The sequence below is a fragment of the Thermobia domestica genome, chromosome 5, assembly GCF_964235325.1.
Source record: "Thermobia domestica chromosome 5, izTheDome1.hap1.1, whole genome shotgun sequence".
NCBI lineage: Eukaryota > Metazoa > Arthropoda > Insecta > Zygentoma > Lepismatidae > Thermobia > Thermobia domestica.
Genome location: NC_137458.1, coordinates 59,863,333 through 59,889,515, shown reverse-complemented (window position 1 = coordinate 59,889,515; position 26,183 = coordinate 59,863,333). Strand labels below are relative to the sequence as shown.

General features: G+C 35.2%; 1 protein-coding gene across 1 annotated transcript in view; it reads left to right on the top strand.

The window, feature by feature from the left end:
* The window catches only part of LOC145685928 (acetylcholine receptor subunit alpha-type acr-16-like), a 139,934-nt gene that overhangs the window by 87,314 nt on the left and 26,437 nt on the right, over nt 1-26,183 (top strand). The window contains exons 5-6 of the mRNA XM_081758702.1: nt 3,335-3,551; nt 11,174-11,345. Of these exons, the coding sequence (XP_081614828.1) occupies nt 3,335-3,551; nt 11,174-11,345 (389 nt within the window). The remainder of the gene's footprint in view (nt 1-3,334; nt 3,552-11,173; nt 11,346-26,183) is intronic.

Sequence of the window (26,183 nt, the reverse complement as noted above, 5' to 3'; positions counted from 1 at the left end):
CCATATAATCACGTATTATGTGCATCCATAGTTAGGAAATTTCTGTTAATTCTTTACTTGGTATACCAGATTGTTTAAGAGCTAAGACGCTAAAGAAATGTAATATTTTTTGAAGGGTATGTGCGATAGCATTTAATTGAGCGGCTCGGAGTAAGACAATGGTAAGCGCTACTTACGGTGAAATTGAACTATTAGGTGAAATGAGTGACATAGGATCACAGAACAATATGTAGGTAGTATACAGTAATTCCTGCAATATACCTTTAGATGGGAGCGGAACCTTGATTGGTATGTGTCACAGGATTCCATTGGATGGGGATGTCATACTTTTTTTCCAGTTTAGTTAGAAAATGTGACATAGCATTGTCTTCCACTGAACCGCTCAGTTATTGACATTTATCCATTTCTTTCAGCGCTCTCGGATTACTCTTCGTAGTTCTTCTAGCAGAGCTACTTTAAAAATACTTTTTTTCAGTAGGTGGAGTTAACTTTTCAGTGTCTTTCAAAAATTTGTTTATTTTCATTTTAGAGACATTTCTGAAAACCACAAAGTTTGCTTTTTTAAAATGGATATGTAATTTGCTATATTTCTAATAATTGTTCTTACGTCAGGAAATGTTTGTCTTTCACTCTTTTCACTAATAATAATCTAAGACTTAGGTATATCGAGATCTAAGACTTAAGTATTGACCAATGATCTATGACGTCACACAGCTCGGGGTCAAAGTCCAAAGTCAGATCAAGTGGGGTCCTTACTACTCACGTATTAACAATAATCAATACAGAAATAATTGATGGAAAATATCTTACACTTTATTAAAAAAATACTCAAATAGTAGCATATAAAAGCAAAAGACAAAAGTTTATATTTGCAGAAACTGAATTGAACAAATATTTTACTAGCATGTGTTGTGAACATAAGGAACAGAAAATAAACTTGTATACAAATGAACTTATTATTGTGAAAAAATAATAAATTACTCACTATTTTATATAATTCTTAGTTTTCAAACTTTAATATATTCATACTTGCTTCCTGATTCAGGGAAAACAATTACAGTACATATTTATAATTTTTGAAAATTTGCAACACTTCTCGTTTCCGTTAAGTACGCAATGAAAATAATCAATCAAAACGTACCTTGTGCGTCTTCTATCACCTTTTCAGAATCAAAACTGTCACTAATTTTAAAATCAGAACATTAATTTTCGTAAAGAAGTTCCAAAATGTGATCAGCATCTAAATTGTTAAACTCAATTTTTAACTCAACATAGTTGTTTTCGACACATGTTCCATTAAGCTTCTTGTGTGACGATAACTGTGAAATCTTGTGGTACAAATGTGAAGGACGTGCATCAATGAATGTGTACAAGAGACATGCTACGAATGTAACCTATAGTTCATTCGCAATAAAAGTGTAAAACAAAGGAAGGCTATGCCCATTGTCCGTTCTACTGGATATTAGTTGCATGATGGCCTCAGCCCGTCGCTCTTGTGGAAAGTATTAACATCGGATGGCACAGCTAGTGATAGCTATTAACGGCAGGCAGGCAAGCAACAGCGTGGGTAGATACATCTATTAACGTGATTCCTTATTACTAAGATTAGCGTGACGTACACAGAGACATTGCAGTTTATTATTAGAATCTTTTGTACATGTCTCTATGGTGTCATTATTCGCAGGATTTTTTAAAAAATGCTTTTCACTCTTTGCTTTGCAGAAATCTTGGATCTTCCATCTGTGGAAAGTACTCTTCACAATAATGAGTTTTTCCGAAGTCGATCGTAAATGTCTTTTACTGAAGTCGGTCAGTGAGCATAATTTCTCTTTCATAACCGAAAGCGGCAGATTTTTCTCAATTTCTTGAACATCTTTAGTTTCCCGTTGAGAAATTAATTTTCCCAGAGGCCTATTTAAATTGTTTTCTTGCACCTGAAAACAGTGATACACCTAATTTGATTCAAATACTTGGATAATCAAAAGATTTAAAACGTACACTAAAAGTATTATTATTAATATTCAATTTTTGACAGACTCTTCGCCATCTTTTATGCTATTTGTGACTTTCCTAGAATCTAATGTATTTATAACCGTTTAGAGTATCCAATATGAAGACACTAGACGTTGTGAGAAGATAGAATGAAGAACATTGAAACGATCTGGTTTTTGAATTAAATATGTATAACAGAAACTCTTACGTATAGAGGAAGTTCGGGTATTATGGAATACCATTATTTGTTTCGCTTGTAACTCAGTTAAGAAATGCACATTGAAACAAAAAGGAAAACACATATACGCCCCACATATTTGGCTTTATTTATGCGTATTTTGATAAAGAAGTTTCGGTACAGGGGGGGGGGGCAAAACTTATAATTTGTAAAGAAACCACTTTGGAGGGTAATATGAAATGGTCGGGTAATATGGAATACAAATGCTATATAGAAAAGAAATGAGTTTTCTGTTGAACATACAAAGAATATAGTGACAATATATGAAAATTCTGAATGCCAAGCCATCACTGAATGTGATTACTTGCAAAAGTCACAAATATAATACTCTGCTTCAGGATCGGCACAGTCATTGTGTGCTCACATTAAACATGATAAATACTGGACCAAAAGCTCACCCTTTGTATCATCAGAAAATTTGCTGTAATAAAAATACGCGTAGCATTGTTGACATCACAAATGTATTGACAAATACCGATAGATATTTTTGTAATCGGAATACCATACGGAATACGGAATACCAAGCTTTTCTTGAGTGTATTCCATATTGCCCTCCGCGCCAACTTGGAAACGAAAGAGCTGTTAAATACATTCGAAAGCGTATAGGACAATGGCGTTTATCAAACTACCATTCTGTGTATCCAACGTCATAGTAAACAAAGAATTGTTGTTCTATTACATTCCAATAGGAAAATACAGCTTGTAAAACACTTACCTGTAAAAGTTTTCAGGAATAAGAAATCAGATTTTCACGTCTATCAACACAACGAATGTCACAATCACAAGGAGACTGACTATAGAGCATCATAGGAACATGAGGTAGTAGTTTCTATCCTCTCTGCTTGGAAGCAATGCATCACAGGTGAGATAATGAGGTATTCCATATTATCCGACTATTCCATAATACCCGAACTTCCTCTACTATTTCCCTAGACTTTTATATCAATAGTAGATCTACACATATCAGAATAATGTTTTCAGTTGAGAAACTATGAAAACACAACTCATTTATTTACCGTGTGTCTAGTTTTTGTCTCCCTCTTGGAGAAACATATACAGACTATATATAGCTAAAAATATTAACAATATATATAATTTTTCCAGTGCTCACGGAGCGGATATAGATCCATATGGAAATACACATGCTCTTATCTACAGTTCGGGGGAAGTGTTATGGGTCCCGCCTGCATCCTTTAAAGTCTTCTGCAATTTAGACTTACGACTTTGGCCATTTGACGACCAAACGTGTTTTCTTAAGCTTGGTTCATGGACTCATAGTGGATTCGAAGTAGATCTTCAATATGATGAGAATGGAACAGGAGTACGTATGTATTACCTAATTTAGTGATGTTTATGAACAGTCAAGTTTTACTAGTGACATTTTCCTCTGGGTATTTGGACAAAGAAGCCAAAAATAATGGTAATGGGAGTGTAATAGTATGCACTGTTATTCATACATTGCAGAATTTCATTAAAATAAATTCTCATACGAAGTAAAGGTACGGTATATTCCCATGCACGTTCAACAAATATGCTTCAGTACTACATACTGGATTTAGGACCATAGCCATGATCTTTCTAGGACGATGACAAATATATATATCTTATCTTTCCTTCAGGCATGACTTCCTTTCGAGATATTTGTAACATCATTTTAAATTGTTTAGAAGTTAAAATCTGTAGCAAAACTAGAATCATGTCATTTGATACAATAGTTCTTGAAATTCTTGAAGCACTTTGTGTACTTGCATTTCATAAGGATGCATATAAACAGCTGGGTTGGATACAGAACGATGAATCCATTGTACTCAGTTTTACATTCTATTAAGGACGTTGAGTACCCTAGTTGTCTTCGTTCTTCTAGCCTATTGATTTATGCAGGGCAGTGTTTCGTACCTTTCTCTACTGCCAGCACAGTATAAATTATCTATGACTCGACACGGCACATAAAAATATTATTCTCCTCAGAAACATATTACACGACACTATTATCATAAATACTTTTTGTAGTCAACTTATTGTTATTATTATTAATATTATTATTACACAAATCGAATCGTCTTTTATTCATAATAATTTATGTAGATGAATTAACATTTATTAGAGGAGATAATTGTAATAGATTTAAGTTGCATATATGAAGTTATTTTACTGTAGAAAATTTAATTTTCTATTCTTATTAAAATAAATAATTCTAGACCGCGGGAGAAACAGTATGTCAGAAATTTGCCAAAATGAGATAAATCAAAATTGGAGACCTATGTGTCATGTTCCACCTCCGGTTAACTTGGTATAAGTCAATTCTAAAGGTAAGTTGAATAATTGGGTCTTGGTACTGTTAGTATAAGTGATTCATACTTGTGCCTGGTAAAATAATAAAAATCTGTGTTTATTTACTTATACTGTTTCTCCCGGGCAGTCTAGAATTATAAGTTACTCATATCTTAAATTTGACAAACTTAACTGCACGCATACAACTGATCTGCGTAGAAATCTTGACAATGCATGTTTCATTTCTTTAGTAGTGGATTTGAATCTTCCTTTCTTTGATGTTTTAATTTCAGTGATTGCCGAAAAGCCAAAAGCCAGATTAACAGTTGGAAATAAATACCGAATTATTGTGTCAAAAGAGAGAGGTTTTTTTTTTTTTTAAAAAAAATTCACTAGTACCTGAACCTACGTAGAACTATTGTCACTATCTCTTTACAAGTAGCATTAACAGTTTCAGTTTATGTACGATAGCTAGTTATATGATTCCTTTGCCTCTAAAAAAACTTCAGCTACCTTGTAATTAGCTCACCGCACTTTTTATGTGCTGTAGAAATTATGAGTGTTTTCTTTTTCCTTTTCTTGTTTAACTAGCGCCAAAATACTCTCAGAGTATAAAATATGGCAGAGAATGAAATAGTGTACAAGCGTATTTAAAAATTTACATAAATAATAATAATAATAATAATAATAATAATAATAATAATAATAATAATAATAATAATAATAATAATAATAATAATAATAATAATAATAATAATAATAATAAACCGACAATTAATTTCTCACATTGGGGAAAATTCATGTCACATCTTTTCTTTTGAAGAACTCTGATATATAGAATTTTGTCTTTTCTTCGAAATAAACAGAGATTTTATTGGATTGATTTTAGTGATTTTTTCTTCAAGTCTAGTTTAATATATCTTGATCTGAAAAAAATCACTAATTTAATGTTGCTTAAGTTAAATTTGATTAATTAGTCGTTTTCAAACTTTTTGCAGTTGAGGCTCCCTCAACCACCAAAATCTGAACGCGCCTCTCCTGTCAAAAATGAAATGTGTCAACAGCATAAATACATGTGTCCCTAAAAGAAAGATATTACTATGATAAACTATGTTTCATTTATTAATCTCATTAACACAGGTAATCTACACACTGACTACGGCTTTTAATGTTATTAGCCGGTGTTAATAATTATAAATTGTGGTAAGTCGGATATTCATGTTAAAACTGAAAAATACGAGAAGAGAGGGAATTTACATAATTAAAACCAGCACGTTTAAATGCTGAACGAAGTCAATGGAATGTAGGCCTATAAGCTTGTTTTGAGCCACACAATTTATTAAATCTCGACATATTTTGAAATGGTGAGACGCATCTCTTTCTGTGGATTTATTTTTGACATATATTTGAATTTGATAACAACTATGGCTGAAAATCCGGTTTCGCAAAGATAGGAAGCTGAAACATTAGGGAACACACAAGGCCCTTATTATTTAATTCCGGATATTAATTCTGTACTGAGCTCCAAAATTCAGGCAACGATGCAGAGAGAAGCTTGGTCTTCAATGTGCTGTTGGAGGAAAGACCAATAAGCTGTTCCTCTTCTTCGATGGTGAAATTTGGTGGATTCTTTGCGTTGAATGGATTTACGACCCAGTTGTGCTGTGTGTCCTCTGGAAAGTACTTCTCGAATTGGACATAAAGATGTGTTAAGTATTCCTCAAACACTGATTTGATTTCTTCATTTAGCTGGTCTCCGGTTTTTCTAACAATTTGCTTATGTTAGTGTAGGAAAGCAGTAACTAATGTTCCCGTCTTCAATGCTCCTCTTCCAATGCTACTTCCTTTTGAAGCTTGATAACTTTGTTGACAACTGCAAAATGTGTGTATCATTCCCTTGTAAAGACACATTTAAAATATTTAGCTTATCACAAAGTTATGCCAACTTCTGAAGAAAGTCAGAATCGATGAAATTTTCAGCACTTGGATGATTTTCTTCCACAAGATATGATTACAGTTCCTGTTTCAGTTCAAAAATACGGAAACTTACGGAGAACCAACGTGAGGTGCAATAAAGCAAAAGAGAAGTATGCTCAGCTCCTGTGTCAGCACACATTTTTTTTTTAATCTAGTTTTTCTGGAGCAACTTTTGTCGTAGTTCACAACGTCTATTAGTAATGACTTCAGCCCGGATTTATATGCAAAATACATGTTTATAGTAACATGCAGAAACATATGGAAAGTAAATCTTTCTTTCCGACAGGCTTGTAGGGATTCATTAGAGACGCATATGATAGCACATTTAAGTACATATTCTGAGTGAATTTCGATGTGCATGCATATTTCAAGAACTTTGCAGGATAGTGCATATTTCGAAATTTTATTGCTGCATACTAGCATATTTGAGAGCGTATCACAAGAAAGTAGGTTCTATTTAAAGTGATCTGAATCGCTGTGTAAAGGCAAATGTAGAATAAAATGTTGTATAGAATAATAGAATAAAGTGTTGTATCCTAAATTAGTTCACCTGAGTTGTCTTGCATACGGTCTTCATCGCGTAACAGAAACACTCAGATGCCAATATCCGGAAGTAGACGCACTTGTACCAAATGTAAAGAAAGTACTCGTGAAAGCTCCATCGCGCGAACGTATCTTTCGCGAAGTTGCGAAAAATGTTCCGCTACCTCTACTATCAGTTTTAATCCAATGGGGCTCGTGGCTAGAAGCTGTGTCGTATTACGCAAATAACTTAAATCAAGTGAAGACAGTTGTAGGCTAACTAAAGGCCAATAATGCAGCCGCTATTTATGTGCCACAAAAATGTTTCTCTACAAGTGGCAACACAACCACTTCTCGAGACTACCTGGAATTATCAGACAATTGGAATCCCGTAACAATACTTTGCATCATTCACTCTCCTTGTTGGACGAATTATCGCAGACTGTCCAGTGAAACTCACGGTGCGAAAATATCCTGTTATAAACTTTCCCAAACGTTAGACAAAAATCTCTGATAGAAAACAAGCTCTAAGAAATTGGAAGAGGACCAAACACACGAAGACATTTGGTGTTTTTCACATGCACCAGTGACTTCTGCTGATATAGAAAGGAACTGTTCGATATACAAAACGTTCCTTACTGAATCGCAGAGGGTTTACAGAAGAAAACGTTAGAAAGGCGTTCACAGTTCATTGCAACATGTGTCATAAAGTAAGACATTTTTGTACGAAATTGAGATTTTATTTTCTTAGTGTATATTTCAATGCATATGTTAAATTTTTAATGCATATTTTAGTGCATATATTTTATATTTTTCTTGTATATCTGCATGCATATTTCGGGGTTGGTTTGTGCACAGAAATCTGGGCTCTAGTAGTGACAATATGTTGTTTGTCACTACTGAGATTCTTGAAAGCAAGGAATTCCCTGTGTATAATGCAGTGAGTCCAGAGTGCATTAGGGGCTTTCTTACCTATGAGAACTTGTAATTCATAATAACATCCTGACATGGAGTGAGTACCATCTCTGCATATTCCCATACATTTTGTCCAGGCCAGTTTGTTTCCTTCCATGAACTTGTCCTCAATTTTGAACAACTCGTTTGCTGTTGTTCCAAGTGCAAATTCTCACAAAAAAAAATATCTTCCACGAATTTATGATTTTCAGCTATGAATCTCACATAGAAGATCAAGTTCGTATCGCTGTTACTATCAGTTGCCTCACCTATTTGCCTCACCTTAGTTCCTAGATTAATTGTTCATTTACATCATCGATAAGGACATTCAACGACTAATTGTGTTGTCAGGCAAAGCTACTTTTCACTTGCTTGACAGCAGATTCACCAACCATAATCGAGATCACATCGATTGCTGCCGGCAAAAACATTCCAGCTATAGTGCGGGATTTGTTGCATTGTGCCACACGATATGCTACTTTGTACGATGCTAGAAGGGCTTTCCCGGACACAGACATTTACTGAGAAAATGCACCTTTATAACGTTTCACTTCAGTTGCATTAAGGGAAACATATTCCAGGCCCTTACTTTGTAAATTGGGTGCAGAGCTTCTAAACGTCGCTTCAACTTATTGGGTACCATGCTATCTCCACCCAACACTTCCAAACAAATTACGCACTGAGGTTTTCCTTCATTACTAACAATAGTACTGATAAAACCAAAGTCCAAATAACGTTCACCATATTTCCTATACTTCTGTTTTGGTTTCTCTGAGCCACTAAGTTCTGCATTATTTAATTCACTTCTTCATTATAAACTTATCCATTGCGAATCAATCAACTAAAAAACGTCCTATTACACTTAATGTAATTAACAAAAAAGGCCTGCATATAAAACACTTGCAGCTACGTTCTTACTATTCATTGTCAAAACAACATAAATCTTGATGTAACTTTCTTCTCAGAGTAGTAAAATACAAAAAGCAAATACAAGCTATGGCAACGAAAGTAGGAAGAACCAATGGAACTGAAACATCTGAAAAATGGCTTCGACCATTAAAAATAAAACAAATTAGTCTATACGTGAATGGCGGTAGTACTTTAGAAAAGATTAAAACTCCAGAATCGTCCCAAAAATAAAACAGAAAATTAAGAGAAAGAAACATTCAGCTAACATGACTTCCTGCGAAATTCCAAAGACATTTAAGAAGACCAACTATTCTACAGAGATAAATTGAAGATCGTTAGTGGCCAATTAACAAGCATTATACACGTTTAAGCCAAAGGTAAAAGGGTCATCCCTGATCGTATGTGGAACAGAGATGATACAAAGGCTAAGTCCACTATGTGTATGTATTAGTAGAGAAGAAGAGTGCAGACTGAAGCATGCGTCTTGCATTATAAATATGTTACTTTGTAGGATCCTTTTTTAAAAGTCCTCGCGCCTTCCCTGACAACCTTTTGCGCCGCAAAGTTTTAAAACCCCTGTGATTAATAAAGACTAAAAACATACAGAGTGTTTCAAAACAACACCAACGAAGTTTGGGAGGTGAGTCCTTAAACTAAGATAAGATAAAAAGTATAGACCAACCTGGGTGCACAAATGCTTCTTTCCGGAGTTACAGACTGCCGAAAACATGAAAAAAATGAACTTTAAAGATCGATAGCTCCAAAACTATGGGACCTACCATAGTCGGGTCAAGACTTCACTTAGGAGCTAATATGTGCGCTATCGAAAAATACATGTTTCAGAATCCTGTGGTACTCATGCAACAATTTTTATAAAGGGAGTTTGGCTACGGGCATTTAATTTGAAGTACTCACTAACTACCCATATAAAAATGGTTGCGAAAGTACCGCAGGATTCTGAAACTTGGATATTGAGACACGGCGCATATTAGTTCCTAAGTGAAGTTTTGACCCGAATACGGCAAGTTCCACAGTTTTGGAATTATGGACTTTTAAAGTTCATTTTTTCATGTTTTCGGCAGCCTATATCTCGGAAAGGAAGCATTTGTGCTCCAAGGTTGGATTATACGTTTTGTCTTACCTTGGTATCAGAAATCACCTCTCAAACTTTTTTGGTGTTTTTTGAAACACCCTGCATATCTCACAGCATTAATTTTTTTTTCGAGGAAAAGGACATTTAAAGAGATTTGCAAAAAATGTTAGTGAAATAAAACCATCAAAATTTCAGTCCATTTCAAACAGCTTTTTTTAAAAAAATCTTTCCTCACATAAATCAATAAGCCAAAAAGCAAGATGGTGAAGACTAAATACTTAAAGAATAACTAAGCGGGACAATGTAACATTAGTGTTCAGAGTTTTTCTTTCTTCTTTTAAGTTAGAAGATAAGACCAAACGCTGTTAAAAGCTAGCTTTTCTGTTAAAATGTAGAAGATAAGACTCAAAAGTTTTAACACAATTTTCATACAACACAGATAAATGCTTATATGGACATAATTTGCTTTTTTATTCTCCAAAATACATTACTCCTTTGCCAATACATTTATTTGCATTCAACTTCTTACTTAACAGAAAAGTACGTAGCTCTTGAAATGTTGTTAAGCTTTCTATTACCTGTATGCTAATTTTCTTTTTAAGTTTGCAAATGCTGATTTTTTAAAGGATATTTTAATTTGGGGAACACAAATCAGTTGGCACCTACAAGTGTTCAATAAAACTTATTAATCAGTTTACTCATTTCTACAGAACTTTTACCGGTTTCTCTCTATTCTTCAATCAAGCTGATGACAGGAAGAAAGAGAACTTCACTTGCAAAATAAGTTCGTGTCAAGAGTATATTACCCAAAAGTACTGAAGCCTAGTTACGTGTTAACACTTGATGTAACACACAATATTATTTTAAAACAACTCACCTACGGTTTAAAAATCCGGAATTATCTCGGGCACTTCGTTTTGACTATAAATTAGGTCTATTGTCCCGAGAATGTTAGTGCGGTGCCCCGTATAGCAAAATTAAAATCATACTATATATATATATATATATATATATATATATATATATATATATATATATATATATATATATATATATATATATATATATATATATATATATATATATATATAAAACCTACTTTCAAGCAAAACTTACGTTAAGTTGTTAAACTTTTGGGTGGTCGTACCTTGTATCGACAAGGAGATAATTTGGTTGTGATTTATATTATTTTAAATGTTTGTTTTCTTTTTCTTCAGTATTCTGAACTATTAATATACAACACAGAATGGGCCGTAACTAAATTTGAAGGATTTTTTGAAAATAAATATTACCCTTGTTGCAAGGAGCCGTATCCGTCTATTACGTTCACCGTCCAGTTGACGAGAAACGCTCCTGTGTATAAGGCACTTGTAATAACTCCTGCTTCTGGTAAGTTTTGTTGTATATATAATATTCTATGGTAAGACTTTAGATATTTCATGGGCATTCAATATTCGTATGTGTCAAATGTTAATTTTGAGATAAATACGCTTAAAATTTAGCTCATTATGTAGTGACGCGACTTTAGAGCTACACTTGAAATCACATCTGTATTTCCCTTTTATTTTTGAAATAATTAGTTGCAACATCATTATAACTTACAAGGTTGTCCCAAAAGTTCGTAAACACTTGCTAACAATTGACAGTTTATTCGCCAAGTATTTACATACCAAACATTATTCCTCAAAATAAAGACCATCATGTTCTAAGACTTTCTGCCATGGAACTGCTAGCATTCGGATCTGGTCAAAGTACCATTCAGCCGGCTTCGAATTAAAGAATTCTTGACACGCTTCTGCGACTTCATCAAACGATTCGAATCGGCGGCCCTTCAGAAAGTGTTACATTGAGCGAAAAAGGACGTAATCTGATGGAGCACAGTCCGGACTGTATGCAGGATGTGGCAAAACTTCAACGCCGTCCACCTCTGCAAACTTGTCTTTGGTCTTCCTGGCGGTGTGTGGCTTTGCATTGTCCTGCTGCATTAACGCGCGCTTTCGGTTGATCAGAGTCGGGTACATTTTCTTCAACTTGTCGTAGACCCGCTCCAGTTGCTGACAGTAAAGTTCGGCATTGACGGCACGACCATTCGGAACCAATTCAAAATGCACGATTCCTTCAAAGTTCCACCACAAGCACATGACTTTCTTGTCGAAGCGATCTTGTTTTGGAACTGATGGTGGTGTTTCTTGCCCTTTCTTAACCCATCGCTTGTCTCGATTGTGCTGGACCAGATATACCCATTTGTAGTCCGATGTCACAATATGCTTCCATAAACGGTCGTCCAATGGATTACTGAGCAATTGACGACAAATTTCAACTCGTTTGCTGGCTTGTTCTTCGGTGAGTTCGTGCGGGTCTTGGCGGGGCTTTCTGTGAACAAAATCAAGTTGCTTCAACTGTCGGTGAATTGTCGATTGCCAACTCGAAGCTCAGCAGCCAATTCCCGAGTGGTCGCTGAAGGCGCAATGTCTAACCCGGTTTGCAAGTCTCCATCATCCAACTTTAACGGTCGTCCGGAACGAGGCTTATCTTCAAGACTCATGTTGCCTGATTCGAAACGCTTGTACCACTTTGAGATCGCAGCATATGCAATTGTTCCTTCACCTTCGCCAGCACAAATCTCTTCTGCAGCTTTTCTGATTGAGAGTCCTTGCTTCCAGTAGTAGCGAATCAAAACTCGCAGCTCCATTTTATCAATTGCCATATGGAATACACAAATGAAGAGCATCACTATCATGATATAAACACACAAAACACTTAACAATTGCATAAAATTGTAAGTTTTTGTATGTGTTTACGAACTTTTGGGACAACCTTGTATTATTATTTGGTATGCTACTGTATTACAGTACGGTTATACCGAAAGTTTCTTATTTCATCTTCCCTTTTTAATTTTTCTATCTGGAATCATTGTTTATCCATAGCGTGTTTATGTCAAATCTAACGATCAATTTTCCTCACTCAAAGGCAAATCAGGGTTCGCAGTAAAAACATTGTAGTTAAATTTAGATAAAAAAAATTATACGATACAAATTATTTCCAAAAATGAAATCCTAAGACCTTAGTACAAATCCGAGAAAAAAAGTCTTAAGTACGCCACTATCTTTACCTACTTAGAGTTCCAGACCCTTGTGTCTCCACTCTCCTGTAATATCTTTGAGTACCGAATGAGAATATAGGTTGCCAAATTACAAGTTTTTTTTTGTTTTTTACTTTTATGGCTTAAGGTTAGGGTAGGTTGGATTAGAGAGTAGAATATTAGGTTAATATGGTAGGTAAGTTTAGGTTAGGTTATATTAGTAGGGTAGGATAGGTTGGGTTAGTAGGGTAGATAACTTTAGGTTAGTAGAGAAAGTTACTTAGTAGAGAGAAGGTTAGGTTGTTAGTAGATTAGGTAGTAGGATACAGTAGTTAGATTGGAATAGTAGAATACGTTATATTAGGTTAGTAGAGTAAATTATGTTAGGTTAGGATTAGGTTAGGCTAGTAGGGTATGTTCTGTTAGATTAGGTTAGTTCAGTAGAGTAGGATAGAATAGGTTAGGTTAATAGAGCATGCTAGGTTAAATTATTACTTGTATGTTGTATTTAGAAGTACCTTAATATAGTCTTCAGAGTGATACAAGTTCCTATTTCACTTGTAATGATTTGATACAAGTAACGCTACCCTTGTAAATCTAAAATACAGCTTCCTTTTACTGTGAAGAAATAACCTACCAACAGAAATCAATATGTAACACAGCCCTCTTTTATATACACTCACTGATTTTAATCGGGCTGTAGTAGTTGTCATGGTTTGAAATTAGTAACCCTATGCTTGTAAACATAAAATACAACCTTACTACAATTCGGGAAAATGTTTAGCCGGTGGAAGTTAATATCTAATAGAGCACAGTTTGCTATAAAGTTACTCATTTTAGCGTAAAAATGCCAGTTTTATGACGATCTATTCTCAATCTACATCTATCTTTGTTTCCGACATAGTTACATAAATTTGCATTTATCGGACTTTCCTAGTTTACAGCCTATTTTCTTTCATGCGTTCCTTAGCATCGTCCTATTGTAGTGATAGTGATTTTTATGCTTCTTATCCCATATTATAGGGGCACAAATATAGGAATATAGGCCTATTAATTTTTCTTACATCGTTAATTTTCTGACAGCAATATTTACGTTCAATTCACAAGTGAAAAAATCAGAACAAATTACCTTGAGTAACTTACAGTAAAGAAAACCTTCAACCCTGTTTTCTTAAACGTCACTGAGCAAGCAGAACTGATATATATATGTGTGTGTGTATGTGCCTGTGGGTAGCCAATCAGCGCGTTATCTAGTTGATAGTCCGCTGGAAAAAAAACAAGCACGTTTCTTTCTTGAAAAAGAGAAGTAGATATAAAGCTTGATTCAGGATGCGGTAAACCAAGTTCGATATAAAACTTTTTTTCGTTTTCCATCCCGCTGAAGGAGGAAAAGGAAAGAATGAAATTGGAGAATTTCGGTATAACCATATCCTTACTTTACCGAGATTAAAATTTTATTTTTGTAATTACTTGTATCTATAAATTAAGATCAGCAGTGGATAAGGCTTAGTAGCAGTTGCATAATATTCGAACTAAAATGCCACTCACATCCCTGATGTATGAGCCAATGACATTATCAGTGATCATTGAGGAAGTTACATAAAACATTCGGAGAAAAAAAGTACACACGCGGAACTATTCCAGAGGTTTCACATTTCTATAATGAGAAAACAGTATCACATTGTCCTTCCAGCTTCATCTAATTTCCACTCAAACAGGAAGAGATCTTAATTAGTCAATGCTTTCCGGTGGAATGATCACAATTTTCAAGTAACTTTACATTTAAGGGGGTGTCTCGAAGGGTAAAGGCTTCCACTGAAGACAGACAAGTAGTATACATATATACTTCTTCCTATGTCCTTCGTTGAAAGGCTGTAGCCGGGTAAGACGGTGAAAAGTGCCCTTACACGGATTGCTGTGATATATATACCAAAGGTAACTCATATCCAAAGATAACTTTGGCCGGAAAATCAACTTCAAGCTCCTTCGAATTTCGAAGTTATTGTTGAAAATTCGAAAATAAAAAAAAAATGTTCATATCTCGAAAACGACTTAAGTTACGAGGGAGAAACAAAATATGAATATATATTTTGCTTCAAGGACCTTACCGAAATCTAGAAACAATCTATTACGCATTTCAAATTTCTAGCGAAAAGCGCGTCGAAAATATTCGAATTCAAATATTTTTGCTTTATGTTCGAGTGGCTACCTTCTAATTTCCACCATAGAAGCAGCGCTAACCCATCTATAACATATCTTAACCATGGTTTGATATTCGTGGTGCAACTTGCTGTAAAATAATTTTTTAAAAAAAATCCGACACGCCTGAAAGATATGTAACCCGCGCTACGTCATAAATATTTTGGCCAGCACGAATACTGTCAGAAGCCAAAGATGGCGGAGTTTAAGCTTCTGACTCCCATATATATAGGGTGTTAATGAACTATACCGACAAACTTTAAGAGGTGATTCCTCACATCAAAATAAGAGAAAAAGCTCATATGACCTATGGCGAAAAGTGCATAGTTTCAGAGCTAGGGTTGTCCAAAATCGCGAAAATATCAACTTTCAACAGGCCCTATTTCGAATTCCAGAAACTGTGGATGATGTTCCTTATCAGCCATCCATACACAATCCAAAAGTGTACATTTCGTCAATTTTCAATAGGGGTACAGGGTATCCCCTATAGGGTGTAATTCTCAGATACGCTCTAAATAGAGTTCTCAGATATACGCTGATTTCAAGGAGGATCCAAATTAGGCAGAAGGTAAGCCTTGACAATAATGGACATCCATTGCTTTGGAGGGAAGTTGGAAGTGTTAGGAACCGGCAGCTCCATGTTTTCTTGTGTTCGGAATAATGTGTGATGGGATGTATTTCGTCATGATATATTTCACGCTTTCTTCAATTTTAAGCGTGAAAGAAAGCATTGCAGTATGCGTTTACATAGTACGAAAAACCGTGCTGCTGACGATCCTTAACACTTCCGACATCGCACCAAAGGATTCTGTGTTCACCGTAACCAAGGTTTATGGTTCGCCTACTTTGGACCAATCATAAAGTAAAGCATATCTCAAAATTCGGTTGATAGGATGTATTGGAATTTCACCTTGTATGGAATACCCTATACACCCACTGAAAATTAATTAAATATGCATTTTTGATTGCATATGCGTGACTTCCTTTACGCTAATAAGGACCACCATCCACAGTTTCTGGTATTCGAAATAGGAACTATTTAAATTTGGCTTTTGCGCGATTTTGGGCAGCACTAGCTCGGAAACTATGCAGTTTTCCCAAAAGGGCCATATCAACTTTTTCTCTTATTTTGATGTAAGGGATCACCTCTTACAGTTTATCGGTATAGTTCATTGACACCCTCTATATACGAACATTGTCGGAAAAATGTAAAAACAGCCATACTCCAGAATAAAATGTCAGATCTAAATCGGGCAAAACTGAATGTCCATTATTTTCAGTCGTGATTCCATTCGTGTACAACCGGATGTAGTACATGTGCGGTAGAAGGATGACTTCCAAAGAATTTGGAGTATTTCTTCGAGTATTTTATCAAACGTTGAATGAGGAAAATGAACAATGATGATGTACAAAATTTCAATAATCAAAAGTAATAGTACATCGTTCAAATTAGAACACTTAGAATTTAAAAAAGACAAAGATATACATGTGTGATTGATCTATTTTGTCTCAGCAAAGAATAAACTCTCGGAAGAAGAATTTAAATGAAAAGAAGTCTTTATAACATATCACAGTTATATCTTCTGGCTAATAGTAACGGACGGTAACGACTTCCTGTCCAAGGTAAGAGTGTGTGAAATTGAAAAATAATTTTGATCCAGATTAGGTTTATATCAACTGCGCATAAGACAGGCGGCAAATATCATGTATGATGAATGAGAGTACAAAGGATTCTTTAAGGGGGCAGACTACTGAATATTTTTGAAAAACTAATAGAAATATAATGTTTCTTTTGCCCGTTTTTCGTAAGTGGAAAGAGGTAATAAAATGTAACTTACCACAATAATAGATAATGCTATTTTACACCCGAAAATACGGATCGAAAGAATTTTCAGTGTTGCCATCCATAGAAATAACAGTGTGACCAGAATTTGAATTACTCAAAAATCTAGGTAGAGGAAAGTGGTCGAATTCTGCGCACTTAAGGAAAAATCGTTATTTATCCGCTGTTTTTGTACGTATCACGAAGTAACTTTGCAGAGCCATTGTTTGCTGTGTAGTAGACAAGGTAAAGACGTAGTTTGAGTAAAAGCTGTCACCAGTACTCGATAATAGACAAAAAACCTGAACTATACATTTGCGCAGAATTACCCAACTGGGTGGGCAATTCTGCGCATAATATGGGTTAATTCTGCGCGAAGCAAATATATATGTTTAAAGCAAGGAAACATTTTCATAACATATAACATATTTATATATATAGATGGAATGGGTTCAGGAAACGAACGACAATGTGGGCTACAAGTTTTACTATATGCTTTATTCTCTACTTGTTTTATAAATGAACAAAAATATTACACATTTTTGAGTGTATTGAAAACATAAGCGTGCGATGATAAGGGAGAACAATGTCATTCTGAGATGTGACATCTAAACTATGTTTTGTTGAAGTATGGATTCCACAATCACGGCTAGTTTCCTCGACGTTTTGTACCAACCTGTCCTCATCATCTCCAGAAGTAATGACTATGTTAGGTGCCTCCATAATGACATTGTGAAGGTCTGATTCTGAATATTTGTCAGGGTTTTATGGTATTATTCCCACAGCCCTAAATCCAGCTATGGCTTTTTCTATAGTGGTAACTTTGACGTATGCTTCGTCGAAAATACTGGCGAGATCGTACATGCGACGCCGTGGGAATATAAACATGGAAGGGACGAAGATTCCAAATGCACTACAAGCACACACAACAGTGACTGTCTTTCCACGCTCGCACAACATAGCAGTTCCTACCTGTTTCTGACCTTTAGGTGCTAAAATCCTCACAAGTTTTTGTACGTTCGAAATACCTCTTTCGTCCACGTTGAAAATTCTACTTAGGGGAAAATGGTGCTTTTTCATTACTGTTTCCAAGTTATTGAAGAATAGTGTCACCGCTTTTTCATTGAATCAATTTATCCTATTCAAACTTACTCCCTCAGGTTTCTTTAGGCTTGTTCTTAAATTTCTTTAAAGAAATAGTCTCAACCAGTCCCTTCCAGCAAGTTTGGTAGTTCAATCAAAATTATGGGCAATTCGACTTGCTTCAGCAAATTCGTATGCCAAACTCCGATGGTCTATAGGTGTGATACCAAAAAAATAAATTTGCAAAGCTTATCACATACTCCATCAATTCGTGTTTTGTACTCGCGAGAACACTTCCGAGAGTAGGATGTTCCATCTTTCCAGTTTTCATCCGTAGACGAATAGTAGATTCTGCTATTCCGTACAATCTTCCAACTTCTCGAATCTCACTCTCACTTTTAACAGCACTGATAGCTTCTCTTAGTTGTTCCTCTGCATAACTACCTCTCGTAGTTGCTCTTTCTATTCTTCCCGACATCTTAAATCAGAGAGTGACGATATTTTGCAAATCTATTACGTACGCTTGTTATTAACATAAAACTTCTTGAGGTACAATTCTACGCACTGCGCAGAAATTCCCATCGATTTTGCGCAGAATAACCCCACTCCGCCATTTAATAAAAATCACAAAACTACGACATATTAAAAATTGATTAGAACTACGAATTGCCGTTATTATAATGTCCACTGTACAATATAAATGGAACATAAAAGTAACGATCTAAAAATATATAAAATATAGAACATATCTCTTATTTTTTTTAAGTGAATTTAACATCAACAGAGAAGAAATAATTCAACTGCCACTTACAGCCTGAACATTTGACATAATGGTTTCCCTCCTTTAATGTTAGTTACTAGTAACGGTAGCTTCATGGCAGCAACAACTAATGTGTCGTAAAGAATCTCCAAGTTGAAGAAACACGTGTGCGCAGAATTATCCACCGCGCAGAATTCGACTACCTTCCCCTAAAGGCAGCGACTAGAAAAATAAACTCAACGGTAATTGATGACTTATCATGCTGTCTATCCTTCTTGTTTACTACTTTTTAAGTAATATTTCTATTTATTTTATAAACCTTACATAAATTCTTACAAAATAAATAAGTCATTACAAAATAAAAAAAAATTATTAGTTTTTTCAAAAAGCAGCCTTAAATGACAACAGTGATTTCCACAAATCATGTGAATACAATTTAAGCGAAAGTAAGGTGCATTAAAAGATTTCCTCCTCGTAATACATAATTCCGTGGAAGAAATAATTCAGAGTACAGAAGGAATGAAACTTCGACGAAACACAAGCTGTTGCGCGTATTACACTGTAAAAAAATTCACCTTAAATTTACTGATTGATCACCGCCAACTCTCACTGCGAACCGATTACCCTAAATTTTACGGACCACTGTTTTTTCCGTGGTCCGCAAAAACGACAGACCGTATATTTAAAAGCAAAATAATATTGACCGTGTTTACAAACAAATTTAGTAACATATATTTTACGGGAAATTATCATAATATTTAGGGGCCGTTTTTTTTAAAAAGAAGCACAGGTGTGTTATTACTAAGGCCCGGATTTTTATGTAGTCCAAAGTACCGAAATATGTACATAAATATGTAACAAAAATCAATGAAATATGTAAGAAATATGTTAAAAATATGGAAATATGTAAAAATATTTTTTCGTGTCTGTGCTATTTTCTTAGCTAATTAATATACTGTAACATATTTATGTAATAAAAGCTTAATAAGTGTAAATAACTTCCTACAGATACGTACAAATTTTCAGAAGAAACAAATGAAAATATGTATCAAGAAAGTAAAAAATCACATTATTGAACATATAAACATAAAAAATATTTATTTAAATAAAAGGCACTTACTTTTGGGACGAATGAACCACTAAATAATTTTACGCAATGGAAAAACTTTGTCACTAACTTGTCACTGATACGTTAAAATTTTCACTAAGAACAAATAAAATTGTCTCGTGGAGAAATGAAAATCACATTATTGAATATCGATGGTTAAATATAGTGGAAAATTTTCCACCTAATATCATTATACATAATATCCAAAATTGTCCGGCTTATGAAAAGTTTGTTTCCACTTGTAGTAGGGGAGCTTAAGGCAAAAAAATGGCCAAACCCTGCACTTTGTGTTAAAAAGGTGCCACTCGGATATGTTGTTCCCCTGTTCCAACTAAGCAGGAATCAAAGTGGCCCCACTCCGACAGGTGGCCAGAATCCAATATGGCGGCTATCAAAGATGGCCGCCTCTACGAATTCATAGTGTTGGTTTTAGAGGCTTATATCTCCTTAACTAATAGTCCAATCTTCACGATTCAAAAACTAAACGACGTAGACGATAACAGGGTGTAACAAATTAGCGAAAGGTTTTACCTAACACTAAAATTAACACCTATAGAAATTATTTAATTTAAAACTTTACATTTCTTATGATGGAGTTTAATAATATTTTTTAAAATAACAAGTAAACGGCTGGGATTATCGAAAAAGATGTCGTATAACTTTTTAAAGAGTGTTAAATTATCTTTCGTTTGGTGTATATTTCATTCAGATTGGTTAATAAACAACGAAGTTATGATGACAATTTAAAGATTCACTTGAGTCGATTGATTTTCCTAAATTTTGAACGAAAGTTCATTTACCGTAATAAAACATCACTGATGGATGCTGCATTATACGAAACGAATCATTCTCTTGTGATGTGATCTGCATAAGTCCCATTTTCACCAGAGCACAAGACAGCTTGACCGAGCCCGGTTACGTGAACCCAATATGGCGGTCATTAATTATCATCCATAAAGATAAGTCTTTTTCGAAATATTTATTGCACTAGATTTATAAACAAGTACGACAAAGTAATGACAAACATTTTTCTCTCCCCCATCCATCTGTCCCACAGAGTGAGTATGGGAAGGAATGTTTCGAAATACGTCAAAAGAATCGGATAGAATTGAGTGTTTAAAAACTTGGAGTAATAACAACTGCACTATTCTCGAAGTATTTCCATTGAAAGTAACAATGGCGTAAATCCCGTGTAATGTTTCGGCGGGAATAGTTCGGAATCACACAAAAAGGCAAAGTTTGAGGCGACTACGCAATTCTTCTGTTACCAAGAAATCATCGATTCAAAATAATCGGTCTTCTTAAATTGTACAAAACACGGTTAATGACGATTATGAAGAAGCCTGAATCAGAAGAAATAGAAGTTCATAGTACAAGATTTCGTGAAAGGATTTTTCGTCACAGGCCTGAGCTAACAGCTCATCTGTCTGGCAGGGAATATGTTTTACTTTCAGAAGGATCTGACATAATAAGTGAGCTGGAGAAAGACATTGATGAAGATGCTATGGCACTAAGTCGTGTTGTTACGATGCTTCGAAAGGATATGGCAAACCACAAGAGTCATTTTGCAGGAAAATTTGACAATCACTGCCAGGAAGATTCTGTTTCTCCTTCACTAATAGCTGCTTTTAATATGTTACTTTTGGTTCATCTGTCACCCCTGATAGCAACGCAAGTCAAGCAACTTCAACTATTAGTCAACTTATATTTTATAACTTCCATCTGGAAGCAGGTGATATTCAAACAGAAGCAGCAAGTCATAAACGCAATCGCGAGCCACCTCTTCCTCTCTATGTTGCGCTGAGCGTGTATGCTAAATCTCGTAAAAATCTCTCATAAATGAACTGCATTCACAAGGCAATTCGTTTACACGTGTACAGGAAATATCTTCAAGTCTTTCTCAGTGCTTGATAAATCAAAGTGACGAAATGGTGTGTCCTTCCACTCTTCGTCGAGGTATTTTAACCGTTGCAGCATTAGATAATATTGACAATCTTTCTAGCACAACATCAAAGGATTCCTTTTACGGTACGAGCATTTCTATTTTCCAGCATCCTTCTAAGGATAACCCTGGCATTCGACGTGACTATGTCTCATTGGATAATGTGAATATAAAAATGAGAACTGTTCCTGCTCTCCCCGATAATTATGCTCTAGTACCTCCTGCTGATATCACTAATAAGGAACGTTTTACCTCAACAGAACGCGCAGTTTGTAGAGAAAGTTCTTTCACAAACTGGATTTTTCGCAGAAGAAAAAAATCTAGGAGTGTTGGCTTGAAGCATGCTTAAAAAATGACACTACTTGCACTTGGTCTGTACACCATGCCTCGAAAACTGAAACTCTGCAAATGCCACGTATATGCTGCCTGCTTCCGTTGTTTAAGGAAGACTCTAAATCTGTTGCTATGATACGGCACGAAATGAATGTTGTACGAGAACTTACAGACAAACTCAACAAAGGACAAGTTCCGGTTCTTGTAATGGATCAACCACTATTTGCCTTGCGGAAACGAATTCAATGGAATTGGCCAGAGTTATATGGCGAAGATAATCAAATTCTGATGCTGGGAGGATTACACATCGAACAAGCCTTCCTGCATCTTATAGGCAAATGGTTAGATGGAAGTGGTTGGGTAGAAATTATATACAAGTCAGATGTAGCAACACCAGGAACCGCTGACAGTATATTGAAAGTAACTCACATTACAAAAACTCGCTTTGCTCATCAGATTACTTTGACAGTTTTACATCATTTGCCGTGTGATGCATATCAGAATTCTTCATCAGGGCAATTTTTCAATGACTGGTGCACTGAAAAGGAATCTTCGTGTCCAACGTTTAAGTTTTGGATAATATATTACCGTCTCGTGATGTAACTCTTAATTTACATCAGAGCTATACGTCAAGGAAATTTTAAGATCTACGTTAAAACACCAAAACTAATGGCAGAATTGTATTTCGCAATAGACCACCTTAGCTTTGCTCGTTGGCTTCCCGTTCGCATTTTAGATTTGAAGAAGTTGGAAGAAACATATCCTGAGATGATGAATGCTTTGGAAATGGATTACTTTGTGATAAAAAAAAAAAATCAAAACCTTTCTCTGCAATAGCTATAGATCAGGCTCACGAACAGAATAACAAAATTATAAAAGGTGATGGCGGGGCGATTGGCCTTTTACATGACAATGCTCTTGTCAAATAGATGACAACGGGACCAGAAATTAGTAGACTAATTAATGAATTCAAAATGTCATATAATGAATGTGATCCTGATAATAAGCACCATGAAGATTACTAGTTGATGCAAGAAAAATTTAAATTGTCTGTTGAAAAGATGAAAGAAGTTTTCATCGAATTGGGGAATCCGTTTGAAGAAAATGATGGATTTGTTAATGTTGCTTCCAGAATCATCTATAACGGTGATATAATTGAATCCCTATATTCAGCAGAAGAAAAAGGGTCTAATATGTACAAGGAATTTGTGCAAGAAAGATTAGTAGAATGTACCAAGCCATTCATTTCGCCCATGAAAAAATCTCTAGTGCTTCATTCTTCCCTTCAAAAGAATAAAACAAACAGGAATGAAATAAAATTACTTAAGATGGACGTTGAGCTATTCTCTCGCTTACTACGCGTCAGTCAAACAAGACGACTTGACTTGGATGAATTCTTTCAGCACGAGAGTCAACCACTTCCACAGTCTCTCTGCCATAATTCACAATCCTCAAAAAAAGTCCGACTTAGTTATGCTTCTAGACAGTGAAGCCAACATCAAAGAAGATCACTTTCCTAATTCTTGTGATATTTTATTATTTGATGGAGCAGTTTTGGTTCACATTTTGCAACCATCATCAGTAGAAACATTTTGTGATTATTTCCAGTGTAATTTCTTCGAATATGTTCAAAGAGAAGCAGACACATTCCATGCAAAGCGAGTGGATCTGATATGGGATGTTACTCTTCAAAGAGCATAAAATCTTCCACAAGAAAAAGTAGGGATGTAGGAATAAAGACAAAAGTAAATCAACTACACCAATTCCTAGGAGGTGAAACGATTTCCTTCGTAATGACAAAAATAAATAAGAACTGTTCCTTTCTCTTGGGCAGTATGTGTGTGAAAAGGAAGGAAGTAACTTAAAGGTAGCAACGAGCAATGGATATTACATAGAAACTTCAAGAAATCTTCCAACATTTTCAAACAAATAATCAGGAAATCATTTAGAAGAAGGTGATAGTAGGATCATGTTACATTGCTTTGATGCAGCATGAAATGGACACAAGAAGATAGTTATCCGCACAGTAGACACAGATGTTGTAATACTTGCTGTATCGTTTTTCTACGACTTTGAGCGACACGGTTTAGAAGAATTATGGATATCTTTGGGCACCAAGAAACATCACTGATTTCTCCCAGTTCATCATATTTCAAAAGCATTAGAAAAAGAAAAATTAACTGCATTACGAGGCCTCCACGCGTTTACAGAATGTGATACAGTATCATACTTTCTCGGACATGGAAAATTATAAGCATGGAAAACATGGCTTTTGTATCCAGAGGTGACCACAGCTTTTCTAACAATTTCACACCCTGTAATCAACATAGGCGAAGATTGTTTTAATTCACTGCAACAATATGTTGTCCTATTATATTCAAAAACAAGTGAAAAATTTAAAGTTAGTGAAGCCCGGCGAGAATTCTTTTTGGAAAAGGGCAGAATCTCTCACTGCGCATCCTCCAACTTGTGATGCCTTGCTTCTTCACACCAAGCGTGCAACATACCAAGCTGGAAAAATCTGGGGTCAGGCAATAAAGAAGACATCACATATTCCTTCACCAGTAAACTGGGGATGGACTTACAATGGGAGTGAACTTTCTCCAACACGGACTTCCATTCCAGTTGTATACGAAGCATGTAAGGAACTCTCTTTGAAATGTGCTTGCAAGACATGTACCACAAGATGTTGTAGAAATACAAGCGTCCCGTGCTGCTTTTTAGTTCTATGTGTAGGGGAACATGTGGAAAGGTGATGGAAACTGAAAACAAAGATCTAGACCGATAAAACTTTCATGTAAGTAGCACTCATTATTTTTGAAAATTCAGTAAATTTACACCACGTTGGAAACGTACCAATAAATAGATAAACTTAAATGTGTGATCCTTTATAGAATAGCTTGTACACAAAGTAATATTAACTGTTCGTCGAAATCATAAAACTCTTTGTACACATAGAAAATCCAAAAGATATATTGTGAATTTCAAATTATCAAACCAAGTGTTTGTGTTGTATTTCTGTTCTTACAATACGAAATAAATTATTTACTTTCTAATTTATAACAATATATTGCTTTATGTAATTTCCTTATAATATCGTAAAGGATATAAAGCCAATGTCAATGGTTTAAAGACATTAATTTACTTCTTAGTCTTCCTGTGCAGTTCTCTTTCAATTCAGAAGAAACCATAAAACTTTTCTATCGTGACGCTACGCACCTAATTTCTTAAGATAGGCTATTCTTAAACTTGATTCATGTGTAAAAGTGAATAGTAGTAGAATAGGTGATATTACTTTGTCCGTATTCGTTTACAAATCTAGATACTCGGGTCAATATCTCGAAATAAACTAATTTTTATGAATCATAATTAATGACCGCCATATTGGATTCATAACCGGGCTTGGTCAGCAGGCCCGTAGCCAGTCCAAAAATGTAGGGGGGGGGGGTGATCAAACCATATTATAGTTCATCACCATATTATAGTTCATTTGCAAGCTACCGTGAAAATTTTAGAGGCCAGCAAAAATTTAGGGGGAGCCGGCCCCCTAGACCCCCGTGGATACGGGCCTGTTGGTCAAGCTACTTTGTGCTTCTGATGAAAGTGGAACTTATGAAGAATACATCACAAGAGAATGATTTGTTTCGTACAATGCAGCATCCATCAGTGGTTTTATTACGGTAAATGAACTCTCGTTCGACATTTGGGAAAATCAATCGACTCAACGTGAATCTTTAAATTGTCATAACTTCGTTGTTTATTAACCAATCTGAATGAAATATACACCAAACGAAAGATAATTTAACACTCTTTAAAAAGTTATACGACATCGTTTTCGATAATCCCAGCCGTTTACTTGTTATTTTAAAAAAATATTATTAAACTCCATCATAAGAAA